This window comes from Oncorhynchus clarkii, chromosome 17 (genome assembly GCF_045791955.1).
Source record: "Oncorhynchus clarkii lewisi isolate Uvic-CL-2024 chromosome 17, UVic_Ocla_1.0, whole genome shotgun sequence".
NCBI lineage: Eukaryota > Metazoa > Chordata > Actinopteri > Salmoniformes > Salmonidae > Oncorhynchus > Oncorhynchus clarkii.
Window position 1 is genome coordinate 18,831,190 of NC_092163.1, and position 23,919 is coordinate 18,855,108.

The 23,919-nt window shown below is 42.7% G+C and overlaps 1 protein-coding gene across 7 annotated transcripts in view; it reads right to left on the reverse strand.

Moving 5' to 3' along the window:
- The window catches only part of LOC139370449 (regulatory-associated protein of mTOR-like), a 182,595-nt gene extending 163,644 nt beyond the window's left edge, over nt 1-18,951 (reverse strand). For 6 of the 7 annotated variants that reach the window (XR_011627137.1, XM_071109929.1, XM_071109927.1 and 3 more), the window contains exons 1-3: nt 18,500-18,949; nt 16,901-17,075; nt 1,357-1,459 (exon numbers count right to left, since the gene is read on the reverse strand). Coding sequence is in view for 6 of the 7 variants with exons in the window: in XM_071109929.1 (XP_070966030.1) it covers nt 1,357-1,459; nt 16,901-17,068 (271 nt within the window). In the remaining variant the exon portion in view is untranslated. Of the gene's footprint in view, nt 1-1,356; nt 1,460-16,900; nt 17,076-18,499 lie in introns of all 7 variants that reach the window. The other variant, XM_071109926.1, reaches the window with a different exon arrangement.
- Between the last annotated feature and the right edge of the window lie 4,968 nt (nt 18,952-23,919).

Consider the following 23,919-nt stretch of genomic DNA (forward strand, 5'->3'; position numbering starts at 1 on the left):
TGCACACTGAACTTTCATCAGTCATGAAATTAGAACATTCCATGAAACAAAATGACCTTGGTGAAAGACCGACATTTGGACATTTCAATTAAAAATGACTGTCACATGAATATAAAAAAGTAAAACATTGTGATTTTAGAGACAAAGTAACAGCCTATGATTAGGCTCAGAGGAACACCCAAACAATTGCCAAGGACTCCAGCGACCCTCATCATAGACTGTTCTCTCTGCTACCGCACTATATATACAGACTAAAGATCTACCCGAGATTCAACTTGAAGGCAAGGGCATCTTTTAAAACTATTTTGATAATCACCTCATGTCTTGACAATATGAATGAGAAAGTAGTCCATTTCGTTTTGAAATCAGTAGTGATCTCTCCCATTTCTAATAAAAAAAATATGCTTGAGAGATTCACAAGGCTATAACAGTGCTGCCCTACCCTGGCACAAACTTAAGAACTCTATTTTAAGTATTTTATTAACTTAAGATTCTCACCAAGACAGGCAGACAGTCCAGACAGAAACAGTACACAAGAGTAATATAGGCTATTTTAAGAGATTTAAGAGAATGAATGCAAATGTATGCTGTAAATGAACAATAACTAGGCCCAATCTATCAACTACCAGATATGAATAAATGGGTTGGATGGATGGCTTTGATTGTCCAGCAATCTAATTGCAAATCATTCATTATTCTTGGAAGAGGTCAGAACAAGCAACAGGGAAGTCACCAGAGATTCATAACCAGGGGCTCAGCCCTGAAAACCAGGGACTAACGGGGTACCGGCCAATCATTGCATTTGTGGGTCTGAGAAAACGACCCATGTCTTAAATGCAAGAATGGATGAATACACAGATAGTAAGCCTGCAATAGGAGGAGGAAATTCTAGTCCACCAACTTTCCAGGAGCACTCACTTATCCAAAGTCCTGTTGATGTCCCTGACAAGCAATGGAAACCGAATTTATCCTCTTCGTGCTTCCCAAAAATACCCTGGCGCATGAAGGCTACATCTAGACGGAAATGACACTGCAAATAAGTCCTTCTGGAAGTGCATCGAATATAATGTTTTCGAATACCGAGGTCGCGTTATGCTCACTGACGGGGTTATCTCCAAGTTATACTGGATACGCAGTTCTTTCAGCACCCGGAACACCAACTAGATGAGCTCAGGACTTTCAAGGTAACATGGGTTGGGGAGAAGGTTGGACACATTAGAAGAAAGCCAATATTTCCCATAGGTATGTCTTGTTTAAGATAATAATGGCTTTATTATGTGTGTGTGTTTTTTGAGTATGGAATAGGTTATGCAAGTGTGTGTGTGTGTGTGTGTGTGTGTGTGTGTGTGTTCTTACCGATCCAGCACTCCAGTCTAGCGCAGGGTGACGTCTTGACCACGTCAGGAGGGTCCACCCCCACGTTGAGACACAACACCAGGGCCACACTCACTGTCTTCATCTGGGGGGGGGAGAGACAGAGAAGTCAATACACATGCCTCTGAACACACACTTTATTGGGATTATTTCTCAGATAAACCCATGCACTCATATACAGAGTGAAGAGACCCTGTTTATTTACATTATTTGGGTGAAGGATGTTCACATTTCACAGAGGCGCTCAGACTTGACTCCTCATACACGCACTACACAGCTCTGGGGCAGGCATCTGACAACAATGTCAGCCTCTTGATTGGCCTTCCATTTAATATCAGATATGCATATTTTCCTTTCAAGATGAATCAACGCGTATCGAGGGGCAACATAGCCTACGTTTTTTGTTCTCCCACTTTCCTCTGGTAGTAGACTTTTATTCCGGTAAAACATCATTTTCAACAGCGCATAGATAACCTAGCAAATGACATCGGTTGTCACTCTACTAATAGCATAATATCACACAAGCCATTTTAGCATTTGAATGCTGAAGGTGCAAGATCAGGAACAGGCCGCCTACCTGGCGAAGCTGGACAAGGTGCTCAGTTTGACTAGGCTACTGACATTGCCTTTGGTTGTTCGGCATGCAAAATGACTCAGTTACAGGCTTAGTTCCACACTGAAGGAGGGGACGCATCAGTTGTCCCAATAGGAGGTATTTTCGGAAGGTAGAAAGAATGTAATGTGAGCCAAAAAATAAAGTGAAATGGCGATTGAATCGATTTTCTGGCCGATGCATGCTACATTTCTTCAAACAATCATCTTTAATTAATATCAATTAATTATTGCAATAATGATACTGTCAGCCCAGCAGTCTTGACCGACTGTTAGGCTGAGAGTCTAGCCTTTACAGACGATGTACAGTTTTTATATAGCTGATATCAAGATTGCTTAGTCAGTCACGTCTAACCTTCCCATAAGCCACCTTGGTTATCTACACAGGATGGTCTTTTACTTTGTCTCATCTTCCTGGCATCTGGGAAACTATGAGGCATTGTTCTTAACTCTTCCAGGCTCTCTCTATCTCGAGTCACGCACAGCACATCTTGTCTACAGAATGTTAGCTTTTAATCACCAACACAAATCAATTGTCAGCTTCAAGCTATCTCTAGTAGAACCCATGTCCTCAACACCCAGACTAGCTGCAGGGCGCTAGATTGGAGACCATAAAACACAGCATTAGCAGGACAGAAATATCTTACTGTTCCTTAAGTAAATAATTGTTACATAGCCAACAAATAAGGTGAAAACGTAATTTTTCCCTCACAGGTCCAACTCGTATAGTTGAATTGTTACCTCCCTATCCAGCACCATATTTTACAGTAGGGATGAGGTATTTCTCCATATGAATTGTTCTTTCAACTGCTAAACCCACCGCTGGTGTGCGTGGCCAAAGACCTTTATTTTAGTGTCATATGACCATAGCACCGGTTCCAAATCTAAGTGCCAATGCCGTTTAGCAAACTCCAGGCGGTGCCATGGTCAGATGACATGGAAATGGAGCTCTTTGGCCACGCACACCATTGGTGGGTTTGGCCTTCTATTTGTACACAAACTCCCGCAAGCGTCCAACACGGCAAAACTTCAGCTCCTTGTTTGTCCTTCAAATATTGGGAAAAAGTGCTCTTGCAATAATTAGTATTTTTCATTACTTGAGGTGTCCTGAGGTAAGATCGTTTTTTTGGACAGCCATACACACTATTTTGACCTTGCCCTCTGGCATGGATGGATCCATTGGCAGGTCTGTATAGTTGGCATAGCCTGACGTGACTTTGCAATTCTGAACCACTGAGTGCTGCTGACCTGATCTGGAGAGTGATGCGCCATGTTGTCTATCAACAAGACTGAGGCTGGGTCCAACACTATGCCAAGCACTAGACTATAAAGAACACACCAAATGAGTTCTGCTTGGAAAGGAGGGAAGAACTTAAACTTCTCTTTGAAGTCTGTAGACTGTCACAACTCCGATACAAGTCACAATTCACTGTACATGTGCTTTCTGTAATAAAAATAGAGGTTTTATAATATATATTTTTTAAAACAGTCACAACTCTGTATATAAACCTTGCCCAGATATCGCTTAATGATACAGCAGAAAGACCACATTTATAGGTGATTGATATGTCTCCCAAGGACTTTCCAAGAAAGGTCTATTGAAATGAATTTAATTGAATGTGTGCCTGGATAACTGAAGTTAATGGAACTCTGTAGCTGACAAACAGAAAGGCCGAAGCTCATTGCAGACAGAACGGTATTGAATTCAATATGTGCCCGATCTATGGTGGTTAGCAGAGTTCTGTAGCTACTGCTCCTACCAGGCAGTTTACTGTAGTGTAGACTGGTCTGATAGAGAAGAAGCCCAGGGGGACAGGAAACAGGGTCAGGTAAACATGTGCACCTGAACACAGATTAATCCATTGGGGCACACATGGACATACACAAACAGAGAGAGGGAACGAGAGAACAGAGAGGGCAGTCTGAAACCCTGCACTGATTACTAGCCGTGTTACACAAACAGAGAGAGGGAACGAGAGAACAGAGAGGGCAGTCTGAAACCCTGCACTGATTACTAGCCGTGTTACACAAACAGAGAGAGGGAACGAGAGAACAGAGAGGGCAGTCTGAAACCCTGCACTGATTACTAGCCGTGTTACACAAACAGAGAGAGGGAACGAGAGAACAGAGAGGGCAGTCTGAAACCCTGCACTGATTACTAGCCGTGTTACACAAACAGAGAGAGGGAACGAGAGAACAGAGAGGGCAGTCTGAAACCCTGCACTGATTACTAGCCGTGTTACACAAACAGAGAGAGGGAACGAGAGAACAGAGAGGGCAGTCTGAAACCCTGCACTGATTACTAGCCGTGTTACACAAACAGAGAGAGGGAACGAGAGAACAGAGAGGGCAGTCTGAAACCCTGCACTGATTACTAGCCGTGTTACACAAACAGAGAGGGAACGAGAGAACAGAGAGGGCAGTCTGAAACCCTGCACTGATTACTAGCCGTGTTACACAAACAGAGAGAGGGAACGAGAGAACAGAGAGGGCAGTCTGAAACCCTGCACTGATTACTAGCCGTGTTACACAAACAGAGAGAGGGAACGAGAGAACAGAGGGGGCAGTCTGAAACCCTGCACTGATTACTAGCCGTGTTACACAAACAGAGAGAGGGAATGAGAGAACAGAGAGGGCAGTCTGAAACCCTGCACTGATTACTAGCCGTGTTACACAAACAGAGAGAGGGAATGAGAGAACAGAGAGGGCAGTCTGAAACTCTGCACTGATTACTAGCCTGAAACCCTGTGTTACTAGCCTTGTGCATCTTTTCTCAACGCCTGAGTAATAGTCTAAATGAGCAAGCTCACGTCAGTGACCACGTTTACATGCACATAGTATCCTGAATAATAGCCCAATCCCGATTAAGGTATCATTTCAGGATAAGCCGTTTACATGCAGCTTTGACATTCCACTCACGAGTATCTCTGTATCCATGAATTAAAAAATAACATTCCAAATTTGCCCAGGGACGTCAGTTTATTTTTTGACGGGATGCGGGACAAAAAATAAATAATGCCTCATTTAGATATTTTTTCTGCTTATAATGTCTGACATTAGGTAGATTATTTGTTGGTCAACTTAAATAAAATTACATATATGCAGCTTATTTTCTGTCATTACTTGATGCTCTAGAATACTAAATAAAGCCTTGCTCACCAGAATGTCAGGAAATGATAGAATGAATACATACATCTAGTTGACATATGTAAAGTTCTATCATTTCTGCTTCTCTCACGGCGAGAAGACATTTAGGGACCGGGGAGAATTTCCATGCAAATTTCCCAATGACATCAACCAATGAGATTTGTTTTTTTAAATACGTCTAAAAAAAATGAATAAAAAATTAAAAGGCAGGTTTAAGGTTTTGAATGAAAGATGAAGACGTATTTCCTGGACGTTTTGGTCATTCAGCAGAGGATCCAGACCGACTGACAGTGCATTCACCTAAGATAGATAAACAACATAGTCGTAGTAAGAAAAAAAACATTCCTGTAACCATTACTGAGAATGTTGTTGAAGTGGTCTGTTGGTTGGACTCCTTTCAAAGTCACTGCCAATTTAAAATGTTTTTGAACTTAAAGTGCATGGGACAGATGGGAGCAACAATACATGTTCTGTTGCAATCTTTAGTTGGCGCCTCTTTCCTTTCCTATATTGAATAGATTTCAAATGTATTATTGTGATAGAATGCCTAATGCACATATATTCTAAATGTAGTTGAAATTTGGTTATAGAATTAATTACCCAAAAAATATGTACTTTCAACAAATGTAAAATGACGTCTTTTCAACTTTTCAGAATCAAAAATGTACCTGATTTCAACGTCAGGAAAATACGTAATTTCATCATCCGGAAATTTCTATGACCAGATTTCAACTGCACGTACTTTCTCAACGAAGCAAGCACTAGATCAAAATAATAATTTTTCACTGAACATGACAACATAGAATCGAACAAGATATTTTTTTTTAGGTCGGGGACAGCCCTAACACACACACATACAAAGCAGAGACAGGAGTAGAGGTCAAGATACAGGAGACAATAAAAGATGCAGGTAGGTCTCAGATGAATCTCATACAAGTGCAGGAGATTGCGGAGTGAGCAAAGCTGAGAGGGGGAAAGAAACTCATGGCATTTCATTTCCCACAACGTTGTGGTTCCAACTCTAATATCTTCTTTTCTATTTTTACACACAATAGTTAGGGCCGCAATTGGGAACGAGTGCACTGACTGACTGACTGAAATAAACTTGAAAACAGCTGTGAGCATTTGTGACTGCAATTATTCTTCCAGTGTCTTTGCGTTGTTTGGTCAAACTGAAGATGGCATAGCTACCCACAAAAGCACCCACACGGAGCAGGTCCTGGCTTTAAAACTGTCTACCAATACCCATCCACACACACACCCCCACCCACAAATCACCTGTAGATCAGTTTTAGAGGTGAGGTACGTTCATGCCAGACGTTCTGTCCTGACTTGACATTGTTCAGCACCACACTAATTCACCAGCAACATTACTGCAGCCTGGCACAGGAAACTAAGGTGATTACCATCACAATAAAACAACCCTAATGAAATGATTTGTTTCCCAAAGACGACATATGCGAGCGACTAATAAAACACAGAAATTAGCATGAAATAAAAAAAGACAATTGAGACAATTGAGGAGGTAGAATCTCTGTCGGATTCATAATAGGCTAATGTGGCATTTAGGTTTGACAGCAGCCAGATGTTGGCTCACATTGATTGAATCCCATTCATTTCTCACGTCAGAGGAAAAGTCTATTGTGTCCCTATTGATATCATACATTCCAATTGGAGGAGACATAAGGGCTGCAACCCTATGGGCCCTGGTCAAAAGTAGTACACTATACATGAAATAGGGTGCCACTTGGGACAAATCCAAGATGCTTGCCTTGTGCAGAGAAACATGTTTGGCTTGTGACAGGTTCTTTAATATTCTAGTGGTTTGGTAGGCAGTTATTTTGCAGCGGTTTTTAGCCACTGAAATAATGAAATGACTATTGGATTTGGGTAAGCTCATTAAGTATCAGAGGGCTACAAGCCAGCACAGAAACCACAAATGAAGAGAATCGGGACTAGAATCTGTACGTGTTGCAGCAAGCTCAGTACAAAAAAGTGTGATGCTTTAAAACACTTTTGAAGCTTTTCTGTGTTTAAAAATATAGAAGATGAACACTGAACAAGGCGAGAAAAGGGAGGGACAAAGGGAATGAAAAGGTGGAGGCTAAGTCTTGCCCCCCAGGGGACAGGCTCTGATCCTCCATAACAACGGTCTCCTTCTGAAGAGGGTGGTCCTCCATAATTGTTAACATTAATCTGAAGGAAACAAAATTACATTTTAATACACGTCTCCTGGACCTCATGGATTTCCAATAATCCCATAAATCCTGTTCGGCGCAGCGCAGAAGGGGGGAAAGAGAGATAACAAGGGAGGAGTAGGGTGAAAGCTGAAGCAGACTTTGGTTCAATCGTTTTTTTTTTACTTGTTCACAATGCTCACTATCATACAGGTGAATGGCACCGGCACTTAACTATTGGAGAGCCAAATGGAAAACACAAACTTCAAGACAGATTCCAAGGGCTTGTGATTATGTACGTGTATCAGAGTGTGACTGTGCCCTAATGCGTGTCCGGCTGGCGATAAAAGTAAGTGGCCCAAGCTGATGCTGCAATCTCCAAGGCCGTCCAGCCTGCAAGGCCTTGCCCTGGCACGGGGGAGATCGATGCCCCCTCTGTTTAAATAGCCTTAATTTATAGCAGGCCTAGCAAATGGAATAGTCACTGGCCATTGATCCGTATGGGCCGAGGTGCTGGATCGGAGGGAGGGAGGGAATGGCTCAAAGTTCCCAGGAGTCCCATGCATGGTTATTCATGAGGGGGAGTTACCAAACCCAATTACCAGTTTAAAAAGACAACACACTCCGCGCCCGCGTCCACAGACACTCCGCGCCCGCGTCCACAGACACTCCGCGCCCGCGTCCACAGACACTCCGCGCCCACAGACGATCTACAGTACCTGGATCAGACTGCTCTACAGTCTGGATTTACTGCTCTCCTAAAGAAGATACACTGGTTATCATGGTGATTATATAGTCATTTTACATGGTGAACTGAGATATGTTTAAAAGGATGAAAATAATGGCAAAGATGGAGGAAGCCAGCCCAGTAGAAAGCTAAGAAATGCAATTAGTGGGCTTGATATTGCAGCGTGCTTTTGAGGGTGTGGAAATCATTGTTGGAAAGCCAGTACTTTAGAGTAAGCAGAGGTGGTTGGTTCATTGAAGCGCTCATCTGCATGGATTTCAAATGACTAGCTCTGATTTTGACAGAACCCAGACATCCTTTTTAGAGGTCAATGGTCGCATGTCTAATTGGCCTAGTTAATTTCCTGTGTGCATTTAATTAATTCATGATGGATTACTGATTAAGACCGCAAAGCATTCTAAATAGCACACCTGCCTCATTTCACTCCTGCTACAATGGTGTGGTTGTCAATTTAGTATTGATTTATGGTATTGTAAGATGGGCTAATTATATTCCTCTCTCTCCATCTCGTGTCACGTGTGTGTGTCCATGAGTGCGGCCTCCACGTCCCTCTAACGAGGAAGTGAGACAGGACAGGGGTGCGGTCCCGCGTGCTGAATCAACAGCTGTGTGGGCACATGGGTCAGGGATCATCTGATACACAGAGACATCAGCCCTCACCATCACATGTCATTGGTGGAACATCTCTTTTGAACGGTGTCATGGAGAAAGAGCTTGGAAAAGAATGCAGCTTACCCGCTTAACCACAGCACAATGATATCATAAACACAGACGACGATTGATATTCTGTCCTAAACATACCATGGAGGTCAGGCCATGCAGCTGAGTAGGGTTAGCTCTTTCTGGGGGGGGGGGGGAATGGCAAATCTCAACTTACTTCCTGGAAACATTTGAAATGGGCATCCCTTCTAGGTTTTCATATCTGAGGAATGTATCAAATGTTCTGCTTTTATCCACAGCAATCCCTGGACTATCAGGATAAACAACAGAAGAGATGAAGTGCATCTCGCTGGTGGGTCTAGGTCGGACCTCTTGTACTAACTAGTCTTTCTAAACAGACGTGTTGCCTCCCACAACGTAGGCCTATCAATGTTCTGGCTAACACGTCTGTACTTATACATCAGTTTGGCATAGAGGAAAGGGCAGAGTTGGGACATTCTGCTTTCCTATATCACTTTATCCACTTGTTGACAGTGTTAAACATCACCAGGACACAAAATAGTATTGAGTAAAATGGAGATCAGAGGTTATTTTTAATGAGTGCATTTCGCAAGTGGCTAGTTTGCGTCAACCACCTTCACTTAAACCACCACAAAAGGTTTCGCCTGCAAACTATGGTTTTGAATTACAACGTTCTGGCATGTCTGCCTTGTGATTTGTTGGGAGAGTCAGTCTGAAGAGAAACATCAAGATATATATATTTTTTTCAGAAGTTATGACAATCTGCCATTAATCCTAGACAGTGCTGTTGCTCTTAGCTCTGGGTTTCCGATACTACTCTTACACAAGCCATACTGATGTTTAACTCCAGGGGCCACATCTAGAGAAGGGTTTCCTAAACTTGGTCCTGTGGGCCCCACTAGGTGTTTGCCCTAGCACCACACAGCTGATTCAAATGATCAAATCTTGCTGAGGAGTTGGTTATTTAAAATTAGCTGTGTATTGCTAAGGCAAAAACGTTCACCCAGATGGGGCCCCAGGACCGAGTTTGGGAAACCCTGATCTAGAGCGTCACATCAGGGTCAAGCCCTGGACATGGCATAGCTCCTCAAATGGATCTGCTATTGTGTGCTTATGTATTGGACACGGATATGTGTCAGCTCTCTCTGGTATAGTAGATTCAAGTCTGGCTGTCCTGCACAGGGTGCTATCCGACCTGGTTTACTCTATCTAGCTTCTCTCTCTCTCGCTCCAGTGAGCCACTGCTCATCCACTAACAGCTCACTCTATAGTCCCAGTTCAGGCCGGGGGGTGAGCGAGCCATAAACATCTAATAAGGAACCGTTGGGGTTCTCTTCAATGAGTCAGGTCTACTAACTGTGTACTTTGGGGTTAGGGTTGGTTTGTCTCGCACTGCTCCATGTCACAGCGCCTGAATGTCATTCAGTGTTACAATGTATCCTTTCAGAAGACTCTAGCCCAACCTCTATCCATGGCATTGACATATATAGGACAGAGGCAAACCCATGACTATTTTGGGTACCATAAATAACATAGCTCTCCCATAAAGCCCAATACCACAAACACAGCCATATTGCAAACAGAAGCAGCCATAGACAAACCCAACAGGGAGGCAGAGTTTGTGGGATTCGGAGCAGCAACTAGGCCGACCATGATAGTGTTTCTGCAGGCCTATCGTGAATGATTCCAATGCACACACTTGCAGGTATACATACACACACGCCGCTTTGCTTCATGAGCGCTCCACACATCGACATGGTCACAACTCAATTACAGACATCTCCACAGGGACCGGACTCCACCTTGACCAATGGGCCTTGTAATTGGGCAGCCTGCCACCTCTCATCCTGAGATAGCCCATCAGTGACTGTAGTGTAGTAGCTAGCTGGCCATGATCCTGCTGATTTCCCACGATGCAGCACATAATTTACGGGCCACTCGATAGCCCCTTCACAACACACTCCTCTCAACAGCTTTAACGCTTAAAATACACAACCAATGGGGACCCTAGTACCACACCTAACATTATCATCCATCACTGTCAATCAATCTACAGTGCTCTCCTGAATTATTTATTTAACTAGGCAAGTCAGTTAAGAACAAATTCTTATTTACAATGACGGCCTAGGTACAGTGAGTTAACTGCCTTGTTCAGGGGGAGAACGACAGATTTTTACCTTGTCAGCTCAGGGATTCGATCTAGCAACCTCTCGGTTACTGACCACTAGGCTACCTGCCACCCCGACCCATGACCTTGGTGTTATCAGGACCATGATTGGCACCCTATGTAAATATGAACAAAAATGACTGAAAAAAATGTAATTGCTGTTTATCAGCTTGATCTTACACTCAAAATATCATATGAATCTAACCTTTGAGTTAAAATTGTTCAAAGAAAAATAGTAAATCAGTAAATCATTTTATTTTAAAACATGGGTCACAGTTATTAGAACCCCTGGAAATTCTTATGAACAAAGTTGATGTATATCCGATTAAGATATTACTTTTTAAATGTGAATCTTTGGGAACTCGTGTTCATCCATGACTTCCTGTTTCACTGGGGTATACGTATGAGGTGACAGGCTAAACTCCCTTAGTCATCCATCAACATCAGAAAGGCCAAAGAAAACACTAATTCAATTAAACAAAAAGGTTGTTGACCGTCACAAATCAGGCAAAGGCTATAAAAAGATAGCTACACGTGTGAAAATACTCATCACCACTATGAGGGCAATAATTAAGAAATGTTTAACAACTGGAGCTGTGATGCGTCTTCTTCCAGGCAGGTTCAAGTGTATTTTGCCCCCATGCACAGTGAGAAGGATGGCTCAAGTGGAATTGTTTTTGCCCAAGGACCACAGATGGAGAATTGCATAAGTTGGTTACAGCAAGTCTCCAAAGCTACAACTAAAACACCACCTCCATGCCAACAAGTTATTTGGAAGGGTTGCCAGAAGAAAGCCTCTGCTGTCACCAAACCACAAACGTAAGCCCCTGGAGTTTGCTAAATGTCATTGGAACCAGGTTTGGTTGGAACTATGTTCTATGGTCTGATGAGACTAAAATAGAGCTTTTTTGGCAACAAACACCAGAGCTGGGTTTGGCATAAAATAGCTGTGCAGAAAATAACCTAATCCCCACTGTGAAGTATGGTGGTGGAGCTGTGATGTTGTGGCGCTGTTTTACTTCCAAAGGCCCTGGGAACCTTGTTAGGATACCTGGCATCATGGACTCAAAGTACCAGGAGATTTTGCGTCAAACTGAGTGGCTGTTGGATCTTCCAGCAGAACAATGATCCAAAGCATACCTCCAAATCCACAAATAAAATGGTTCACTGACTTTTGAATCAAGCTTTTGCAATGGCCATCCCAGTCTTCTGACGTAAAACAAATTGAAAACCCATGGGGTGAGCTGAAGAGGAGAGTCCACAAGCGAGGAACCAAGGACTCTGAAGGATCTGGAGAGTTTCTTAATGGAGGAATGGTCTCAAATCCCTTCCTATGTGTTCTCTCACCTCAAACATTATAGGAGATGACTCCGAACTGTTATCTTGGAAAAGGGAGGGTGCACAAAGTACTAAACGCGGGAGTGCCAATAATTGTGAGATGCATGTTTTTGAATAAAATAATTATTTCTTGCCGACGATTTATTTGAACAATTTTAACTCAAAAAGGTTAGACTGATATGATATTTTGAGTGTCAGATCAAGCAGATAAATAATGACATTTTGTCCACAGCATTTTTTGTTCATATTTACATAGGGTGCCAATAATACAGGAGTGCACTTAAAATCACCCTGTAGTAAATAACAGTAGACCAGGGAACATTAAGCAGATTTATTTCTTGAGCGGATGGTCAGGGGGCCGGAACATAATTACAAATTATTTGTAGACTGCATATTGACCGTAAGCCCAAAGATATTTGAATAAAACAATATCAAACCTTGCTTACATTTGCATACAATCACATAGTTATATTATGTGGGAATAGTTTGTTACAGATTGTTGTTTTTATTACAGTATTATGTCCAACAATAAAAAAATTAAATAAAAATGTTTTGCAAAAATTCAAATAAAAAAATGTAAATCGCCCATGGGGGAGGCCGGCAGTTGAGGAACCCTGCCATACACAATCAAAACGGGTACAGTAATTACATGAATTGATGCAAAACAATGTATTCTTTGTAGACCATCAACTAGCCTAAATTATTTTGGCATATTTTCTATCAGTGTTAGAGAAAGAATGTCCCTTTGTCTTACCCCAAATAATCTCTCCTGTTTTGGAATGAATATATTAATTAAATGTTTATCGTTACAATATAATTCAGAACCTGAAGCACAGTGTAGGAGCCTAATTTCTATGTCATATTAGCAGAAGTGTGTTAATGTCATTTGGGTGATTGTCTTGCCAATAGGGATACTAAGTCACCCGGCGAAGCGTACGGCAATGTGACACTTGGCATTATTGCCGTCATAGCTCTCCATAACAGACTCTATGAAACAATCGAGTAGCTAGTGCTGCAGGGGTCTAACAGCACCTTTCATATAAGCCCTGGCAGGTGTAATAGAAACAGATATCCCACTGTCACCATTTACTAGAGAAAAGCATTAAAATTCCACTGTCAAAGTGCCTAGGGTTGGCCTGAAGCAGAGTTATAATGAATTTCTGCAAATGGGGAACAATATAGACGAAAGCTAACCTTAACAAGGTTGAATGTGGAAGTCTCGCTGCAGAACGAATTGTCTCTCCTAAAGCAGTAGACTGTGATGACGGTAATGTTATATCAAGATGTTCCTGCCATACAGATTGCAAGAAAATGTTTATATACCGATTCCATTGCACAGGATGTATGAGTTGATATATAAAAATGACTGTCTATATCAGCTAAAACTATTGTACAGAATTCTTGCACACCAACAAAATGTTGAATATTTAGGGCATACAATCATCGCAGCTCTGTAGATTTTCTGTGAGGATACAAAATCAATAGACCATTTGTTCTGGTATTGCTCTTATGTAGCCTGTTTCGAGTCTCAGGTTCAGGAATGGCTGAAAAAACATAACATTCATCTAAAATTTGTCCTAGAAATAGCATTGTTGGGAGATCTGGATAGACCTGGTCAGTCAATTACTAATATACTCTTGATAGCATCACCACCCTGGATGGTTCCGACCTAGAATGTGGACATCTTGTAAGTACCTAGGTGTCTGGCTAGACTAAACTCTCCTTCCAGACAAACATCTCCAATCTAAAATCAAATCTAGAGTCGGCTTTCTATTCCGCAACAAAGCCTCCTTCACTCACGCCGCCAAACTTACCCTAGTAAAACTGACTATCCTACCGATCCTCGACTTTGGCGATGTCATCTACAAAATAGCTTCCAATACTCTACTCAGCAAACTGGATGCAGTTTATCACAGTGCCATCCGTTTTGTTACTAAAGCACCTTATACCACCCACCACTGCGAGCTGTATGCTCTTGTCGGCTGGTCCTCGCTACCTAATAAAGTCAAAATAAACACACAAAAAAGGCAGTTTGAATGACACCGACAGGCAACGCTGTTACATCCATTGACTGTTTGCCTGAGACTGAGGCAGAGGACGCACAGGTGCTTGCATGTACAGTACCAGTCAAAAGTTTGGACACACCTACCCATTTAAGGGTTTTTCTTTATTCTTAATATTTTCTACATTGTATAATAATAGTGAAGACATCAAAACTATGAAATAAAACATATGGAATCATGTAGTAACCAATAAAGTGTTAAACAACTCAAAATATATTTTACATTTGAGATTCTTAAAATAGCCACCCTTTGCCTTGATGACAGCTTTGCACACTTGTCATTCTCTCAACCAGCTTCATGAGGTAGCCACCTGGCATGCATTTCAATTAACAGGGGTGCCTTGTTAAAAGTTGATTTGTGAAATGTCCTTCTTAATGCATGAGACAATCAGCTGTGATGTGATAAGGTAGGGGTGGTATACAGAAGAGGCACTATTTGGTAAAAGACCAAGTCCATATTATAGCTCACTTTAAGCTTATTTTAAGACATGGTCAGTCAATACGGTACATTTCAAGAACTTTGAAAGTTTCTTCAAGTGAAGTCGCAAAAACCATCAAGCGCTATGATGAAACTGGCTCTAATGAGGACCGCCACAGGAAAGGAATTCCCAGAGCTACCTTTGCTGCAGAGGATAAGTCCATTACAGTTACCGACCTCAGAAAATGCAGCCCAAATAAATGTTCCAGAGTTCAAGTAACAGACATGTCTTTTTTTATTTTATTTTTTATTTTTTATTTTAGCCCTTTTTCTCCCCAATTTCGTGGTATCCAATTGTTGTAGTAGCTACTATCTTGTCTCATTGCTACAACTCCCGTACGGGCTCAGGAGAGACAAAGGCTGAATGTCATCCGTCCTCCGATACACAACCCAACCAGCCGTACTGCTTCTTAACACAGCGCGCATCCAACCCGGAAGCCAGCCGCACCAATGTGTCGGAGGCTACACCGTGCACCCGGCAACCTTGGTTAGCGCGCACTGCGCCCGCCCGCCACAGGAGTCGCTGGTGCGCGATGAGACAAGGACATCCCTACCGACCAAGCCCTCCCTAACCCGGACGACGCTAGGCCAATTGTGCGTCGCCCCACGGACCTCCCGGTCGTGGCCGGTTACGACAGAGCCTCTTGGTGGCACAGCTGGAGCTGCAGTACAGCGCCCTTAACCACTGCGCCACCCGGGAGGCCCCAAGTAACAGACATGTCAACATCAACTGTTCAGAGGAGACTATGTGAATCAGGCCTTCATGGTCTAATTGCTGCAAAGAAACCACTACTGAAAGGACACCAATAAGAAGAAGAGACTCGCTTGGGCCTAGAAACATGACCAATGGAAAGACCGGTGGAAATATCCTGCTGGTGACACTGTCAGTGATTTATTTAGAATTCAAGGCACACTTAACCAGCATGGCTATCACAGCATTCTGCAGCGATACACCATCCCATCTGATTTGGGCTTAGTGGGACTATCATTTGTTTTTCAACAGGACAATGACCCAACACACCTACAGGCTGTGTAAGGGCTATTTGACCAAGAAGCAGAGTGATGGAGTGTTGTATCAGATGACCTAACCTCCACAATCACCCGACCTCAACCCAATTGAGATGGTTTGGGATGAGTTGGACTGCAGAGTGAAGGAAAAGCAGCTAACAAGTGCTCAGCATTCCTTGAAGGAACTCCTTCAAGACATTTTTTGTTACTGCATGATTCCATTTGTTTTTTCATAGTTGGTCTTCACTATGTAGAAAATAGTAAAAATAAAGAAAAACCCTTGAATGAGTAGGTGCCCAAACTTTTGACCGGTACTGTAAATACACGCACTCGGATTCAACAAGCACACACAAATAGTGCCACACATGTACTGAAATGTGTGGCCTTGCTGTTCAGTTGGCCTTGCTGTTTAGATTTTGTGTCCTTGATGTCTTTTATTTTTGTTGTTGTTTATTTGTTTTCTGTTGTTGTCCCCGTTTTGACTTGTTGGGAGATATGTCGACGTGCTTGACCCTGATTGCTCCTGTGGGTCACTCTGGATGGGAGACGGTTAGATGACTGAATGTAATGTAAATCTTGAGTGGCTTCACCGCAGGTAGATTGTATGTTTTAATAAAAAAAAATAAGTATTAAATACAAAAATACAAAATAAAGCAAACTGGATTTTAAAAAATGATATGCTAGTTCAAAGGCAACCTTTCCTTGATGGAAGTATGCAAGTCAAATGAAATGATCAAGTAGACATACTCCAGTCAAAAGTGATAATGAAGTTAACATTGTTTAATGAGAACTTAAAATAATCTGGAAAAGCAGCTGTTTAAAACGGGAGATTTTAAGATCTGCACAGCTGTGGAACCTAACCATAGTTTCTGGATATTAAACCAACACAGTGGTCTCCAATTAAAAAGTCTCCCTGGTTTCAGTTCATCAGTCATGAGCTACTTTCAAAGATTGAACAAGACTAACCTTAAATGAGAACCAAGAGCAACTGCACAATATGAACAACTCGGTAAGGCCTTTATCCGTTCACCATTAAAAAGCCCTAGTTCAGCAGAACAGTGTAGAGACTTAGGACATGGTGCAACGGGACCATAAGGACGTCTCTTACCCGGTCCTTCATCCTCCAGCTCTGGGCCAGGGCCTTGGAGCCCTCGATCTTCTCTGAGTGGCGTTTCTTCATGAAGGCCAGCGGCAGGTTCCAGTCGCTCGTGTCCGCCTCCTCCTCCTCAGCCAGACACACGGCCGGCGAGTGCAGCAGTTCCGAGTCCATTTTCATCAGGGCCCTGAGGGAGAGATGGAGAGGAGGTCAGTGATAAAAAAAAGGTTTCTTCATTCAATCATAGGATATACAGTATGTTTTTGTGTAACATTGAGGAATATGATAAATATTTAACATGCATCCATCAGATGCAATCTACTCTTTACCCAAACTATTCAACCATTTTAAGTTCTGCTTCCTAATGACTAGGAAAGTTTGGGCAGCGTTGGGTTAGCCATAGACCAGCTGACAATACCGGTCAGATGAAGAGCAGCTCTGGGATAAAAACTACCACCACCTAGCTTTGGAACTCAACATCAGAAGTCTGTTTTGGTTGGACTCCCTGAGTTGTTAATCGTTCTGGTGGGTGGCAACGTTAAATAACCCTACCACAATATAGCTGCCCACACCAAAAAAAGCATTTCCTGTCAACAAAGGCATTTGTATAATCTCTAGCTCTACTTACAAGACATATAGTGAAATGTGACCCTAGCTATCAAATAAACGTCTGAATCCAACTTGTCTGAACCGCACCATATTCCGGCTGTGTAGACAGCAGTACATTTCGTGCAAGGAAGTCTCCCTCGAACTGCATGGTCTAATAGCTTCCTGCTGTCTAACTCAACATGAATATGGTGCTGTTCAGGCTAGAGTTGGATTCAGACGTTAATTTGATAGCGAGACATTTAACTTCTGGTAAGTACAGTTTCTCAAGATTATACATATGCCTCACATCCCTAAACCCCATACACCACAGGTGGCCCTGGTGAGTGGGATATGAACTCAACAGCTTTAGCTTCAAAACAAAGTACAACCACGCAAGACTCGTTTGTCATGATGTGCGGTAGTGAGCATATTCTCGTTCTAATAAGTACATAACTAGTAGCTACTGTATTTGCATTTGACACGGTTAACATTAGCTGTGTAAAAAGGTTTAAGTCTGACAATGACGTCTCACCAGTGAATTCCTTTTGAAATTAACTTAACCGTCAAATGGTAGAGAATACGCAGAATGGATAGGCTAACGGTAACTTACATGGACATGTTATTTTTTAAGGGGATAGTACATATTGCAGAATGATACATAACAGAATTGGAAATCGATAGAACGTTATCAACCTGCAGAGGTTGACCCATGCTCGCGCGTGGCTGTTCTAGAGTTCGGGGTCGAGTTTGACAGGTTAGCTTGTGGCTAACTAGCAGACCTGGGGTCGAGTTTGACAGGTTAGCTTGTGGCTAACTAGCAGACCCTTAGCCGACTGGCTGACAACTAGCTAGTATCGTTTTCACAGGTTTGTACTTCATACTTGTAAAACTGTGCATGCTTCATGTTACTTGTGGAATTGCTAGGTACAGTAGTTAGATGGACGTTTTCGAAAATAATGGCTGGCAAGTGAAGCAAATGTGCAGAAATGGCATTGTTCACAGGGTGGCGAGCAGCGTACAGACCTTGGCACGGTAGAATCCTTTTCGATACGGGGTGGGATACCTCTCCGTCTCCTGACTATTATAGACGCGGTCGAACAGATAATTCTTGAAAGAAAATTGTACGGTAGCGTCCACAATTTGTAAACGATGTCGAACCCGACAGGTCCAAGTTCGACCGGTATGTGTTTGCAGGGAAATCTGCGGTTTCTCTCCCCACGGCTGCTCTTTGCTATGGGAAGGGGCTCGAGACGAGGCCCATCTTCACACGGACACTCTGCCACAACCACGCCACGCGCTGTCAGGCTCGAGCTGTCAATGACGCTAGTCGTGTGGTCTTCTGACACAAACGCGCGTCGACGTTGTAAGCTAGTTGCGGTGAAATTAACCAACAATTCCAACTATTTCTCCAGAGACACTTCTTCAGCACTTCTGCAAGGGCGCCGCCATCTTGGGAAAGACCCACAATGCACTGTAGCACCCAGGGCTGGACTGAAGATGTCATTAAAAACGTCATCATGGTCAGTGAATGTCCCTTTCATCAAAATAAAAGTTAAATAGTCAAATCAAGTCCTAAATATTCCATAAAGTTAATTTGTGATGTCTCAATGCGATCCAAAAATATACGTTTATTATTGCATCCTGTACATTTTGAAAGATTGATGTTGTTGAAATCTTACTTTTTATTAAGCTTGTCCCACTGTAATAATATTTGGGACTACATAGGCCTACCATGATGGGATAAGGCACTACTTGCACTAAGGTCACTGTGCAATTATAGACATCGTGTTTTAAAGTGAAATCTTTCAAGATACTGTATTATAATCCAAACAAACATAAAATACCTTAAATGGGCAATAACAAAGCACCCTCCTGCCCCTAATTCGGTAAAAAGCTAAAAGATGGAGCTGGAGAAATGTAATTATTCTCAAATTCATAGACAGGACTGACCATCCATGATATCAGAATTATAGTTTTAACCATATTTTGAGGCTATATATAGTGTTTGTTAACATTTACTTTGTTTACAAACATTGGAGTAAAACAAGCTTATATTTTGGATCCTAATCGGGTAAGACAGTTGAACTAAACTAATGAGGCATGTATATAAGTTATATTCACCAAAGAATCAGTGGGTACATATAATTAATTCCAAAAATGGATGAAGCAACTGCAGATTGCCTCTTCAAAAATTTAAAATGTACTTCTTTAACTTATAACATTCAAAGGTTGCCCTTTCCTACCTAATTAGATTTTCTCTAGAAAAGAAGCACATGCAATTCTTTAGCCAGAGAAAAGTAATGGGGGCGGGGAGGCAGGGTGGTGCTCAAAGACATTTCCAGCATATTTTTGGTTGTCTGTTGTTACATTCCTTCTGACCAGATTTTTACCTCAGGGTTACTCGGCCGCAGGAATGTTTGCTGAATTGCACCTTGCAATTCTCACTGCCTGTTTCCACTGAACAAGTGAATTCACACAGAAAGCAGCTGCCTCTATTTTTCCTAGTATCCACTGCTGTCTGCCTTTTGTGCTCATTCCTCACTCAGTGGGGTGGTTTAAGGTTTTAGAAGAAACACTGGAGAGAGAAAAAACACATCCATCTGTCCCTGTGACAAAAATGAAACCCACTCTCTGTTTACTCTCTACTAAGAGATTGAAAAAGTTCATCCATCATGTAGAGGAGGTGATTACGGCAACAAATTACTCCAAAGAGAAGCCGTGTGGAGATACAATGCATTCGGAAAGTATTCAGAGCCCTTGACTTCTCCCACATTTTGTTACGTTACAGCCTTATTCTAAAATGTATTAAATCGTTTTTTTTCTTCATCGGTATACACACAATACCCCATAATGACAAAGCAAAAAAAAGGTTTTAGAAATGTTTGCAAATAAAATAAACTGAAATATCACATTTGCATAAGTATTCAGACCCTTTACTCAGTACTTTGTTGAAGCACCTTTGGCAGCGTTTACAGCCTCAAGTCTTTTTCGGTATGACGCTACAAGCTTGGCAAACCTGTTTTTGGGGAGTTTCTCCCATTCTTCTCTGCAGATCAGCTCAAGCTCTGTCAGGTTGGATGGGGAGCATCGCTGCACAGCTATTTTCAGGTCGCTCCAGAGATGTTTGATCGAGTTCAAGTCCAGGCTATGGATGGGCCACTCAAGGACATTCAAATAGTTCAAATCAAGTCAAACTTTGTCACGTGTGCCGAATACAACCTTACCGTAAAGTGCTTACTCAAAAGCCCTTGAAAACCAACCATGCAGTTCAAGAAAAAGTAAAGAAATATATTTACCAAATAAACTAAATAAAAAAATAATACAAATTAACACAATAAAATAACAATAACGAGGCTATATACAGGGGGTAACGGTACCGAATCAATGTGCTGGGGTACAGGTTAATGGAGGTCATTTGTACATGTAGATAGGGGTAAAGTGACTGTGCATAGATAATTAACAGCGAGTAGCAAATGGGGGGGTCCGGATGGCCAATTGATTAATTGTTCAACAGACTTATGGCTTGGGGGTAGAAGCTGTTAAGGAGCCTTTTGGTCCTAGACTTGGCGTTCCGGTACCACTTGCCGTGCAGTAGCAGAGGGAAGAGTCTATGACTTGGGTGATTGGAGTCTTTCACAATTTTTGGGGCTTTCCTCTGACACCGCCTAGTATATAGGTCCTGGATGACAGGAAGCTCGGCGCCAGTGATGTACTGGGCCATACACACTACCCTCTGTAGCACCTTACTGTCACATGCCGAGCAGTTGCTATACCAGGTGCTGATGCATCCGGTCAGGATGCTCTCAGTGGTGCAGCTTTAGAACGTTTTGAGGATCTCGGGACCCATGCCATATCTTTTCAGTCTCCTGAGGAGAAACAGGGTGTTGTCGTGCCCTCCTCACAACTGACTTTGTGCGATGTGGACACCAAGGAACTTGAAACTCTCAACCCGCTCCACTACAAATTGTGAAAGACTCCAGTCACCCAAGACACAGAAATGTGCTTTACTACTGTGTCGTATTGCAACGGAAAATGAAAATCATTCTTTCTTAAGGGACAAGAGAACCCTTCCTGTTTCCATCCATTTTTTTATTTTTTTATTTTTTACCCCTTTTTCTCCCCAATTTCGTGGTATTCAATTGTTGTAGTAGCTACTATCTTGTCTCATCACTACAACTCCCGTACGGGCTCGGGAGAGACGAAGGTTGAATGTCATGCATCCTCCGATACACAACCCAACCAGCCGCACTGCTTCTTAACACAGCGTGCATCCAACCCGGAAGCCAGCCGCACCAATGTGTCGGAGGCTACACCATGCACCCGGCAACCTTGGTTAGCGCGCACTGCGCCCGGCCCGCCACAGGAGTCGCTGGTGCGCGATAAGACAAGGACATCCCTACCGACCAAGACCTCCCTAACCCGGACGACGCTAGGCCAATTGTGCGTCGCCCCACGGACCTCCCGGTCGCGGCCGGTTACGACAGAGCCTGGGCGCAAACCCAGGGACTCTGATGGCACAGCTGGCGCTGCAGTACAGCGCCCTTAACCACTGCGCCACCCGGGAGGCCCCTCCATCCATTTTCTTGGTTGGTTCATAGTAGACAGGACATAGGGGATGCAGTGGAGATGAGCTATGGTAGATGGGAAGTAGAGGCTCTTCCAATGTCTCAGTCACGTCCCTGTTAAATCAGACAAAAATATCACTCTCTCATCTTCTTGGTGATGAGCACACCACAATACAGCTCATATACAGTGCCTTGCGAAAGTATTCGGCCCCCTAGAACTTTGCGACCTTTTGCCACATTTCAGGCTTCAAACATAAAGATATAAAACTGTATTTTTTTGTGAAGAATCAACAACAAGTGGGACACAATCATGTAGTGGAACGACATTTATTGGATATTTCAAACTTTTTTAACAAATCAAAAACTGAAAAATTGGGCGTGCAAAATTATTCAGCCCCCTTAAGTTAATACTTTGTAGCGCCACCTTTTGCTGCGATTACAGCTGTAAGTCGCTTGGGGTATGTCTCTATCAGTTTTGCACATCGAGAGACTGACATTTTTTCCCATTCCTCCTTGCAAAACAGCTCGAGCTCAGTGAGGTTGGATGGAGAGCATTTGTGAACAGCAGTTTTCAGTTCTTTCCACAGATTCTCGATTGGATTCAGGTCTGGACTTTGACTTGGCCATTCTAACACCTGGATATGTTTATTTTTGAACCATTCCATTGTAGATTTTGCTTTATGTTTTGGATCATTGTCTTGTTGGAAGACAAATCTCCGTCCCAGTCTCAGGTCTTTTGCAGACTCCATCAGGTTTTCTTCCAGAATGGTCCTGTATTTGGCTCCATCCATCTTCCCATCAATTTTAACCATCTTCCCTGTCCCTGCTGAAGAAAAGCAGGCCCAAACCATGATGCTGCCACCACCATGTTTGACAGTGGGGATGGTGTGTTCAGGGTGATGAGCTGTGTTGCTTTTACACCAAACATAACGTTTTGCATTGTTGCCAAAAAGTTCAATTTTGGTTTCATCTGACCAGAGCACCTTCTTCCACATGTTTGGTGTGTCTCCCAGGTGGCTTGTGGCAAACTTTAAACGACACTTTTTATGGATATCTTTAAGAAATGGCTTTCTTCTTGCCACTCTTCCATAAAGGCCAGATTTGTGCAATATACGACTGATTGTTGTCCTATGGACAGAGTCTCCCACCTCAGCTGTAGATCTCTGCAGTTCATCCAGAGTGATCATGGGCCTCTCTGATCAGTCTTCTCCTTGTATGAGCTGAAAGTTTAGAGGGACGGCCAGGTCTTGGTAGATTTGCAGTGGTCTGATACTCCTTCCATTTCAATATTATCGCTTGCACAGTGCTCCTTGGGATGTTTAAAGCTTGGGAAATCTTTTTGTATCCAAATCCGGCTTTAAACTTCTTCACAACAGTATCTCGGACCTGCCTGGTGTGTTCCTTGTTCTTCATGATGCTCTCTGCGCTTTTAACGGACCTCTGAGACTATCACAGTGCAGGTGCATTTATACGGAGACTTGATTACACACAGGTGGATTGTATTTAACATCATTAGTCATTTAGGTCAACATTGGATCATTCAGAGATCCTCACTGAACTTCTGGAGAGAGTTTGCTGCACTGGAAGTAAAGGGGCCGAATCATTTTGCACGCCCAATTTTTCAGTTTTTGATTTTTTAACAAAGTTTGAAATATCCAATAAATGTCGTTCCACTTCATGATTGTGTCCCACTTGTTGTTGATTCTTCACAAAAAAATACAGTTTTATATCTTTATGTTTGAAGCCTGAAATGTGGCAAAAGGTCGCAAAGTTCAAGGGGGCCAAATACTTTCGCAAGGCACTGTATATGCATCACCACAAGGCGGTCATCTCAGCTCATCAGAAAACATGAAAACAGCATGGCAGATGGACAGCAGG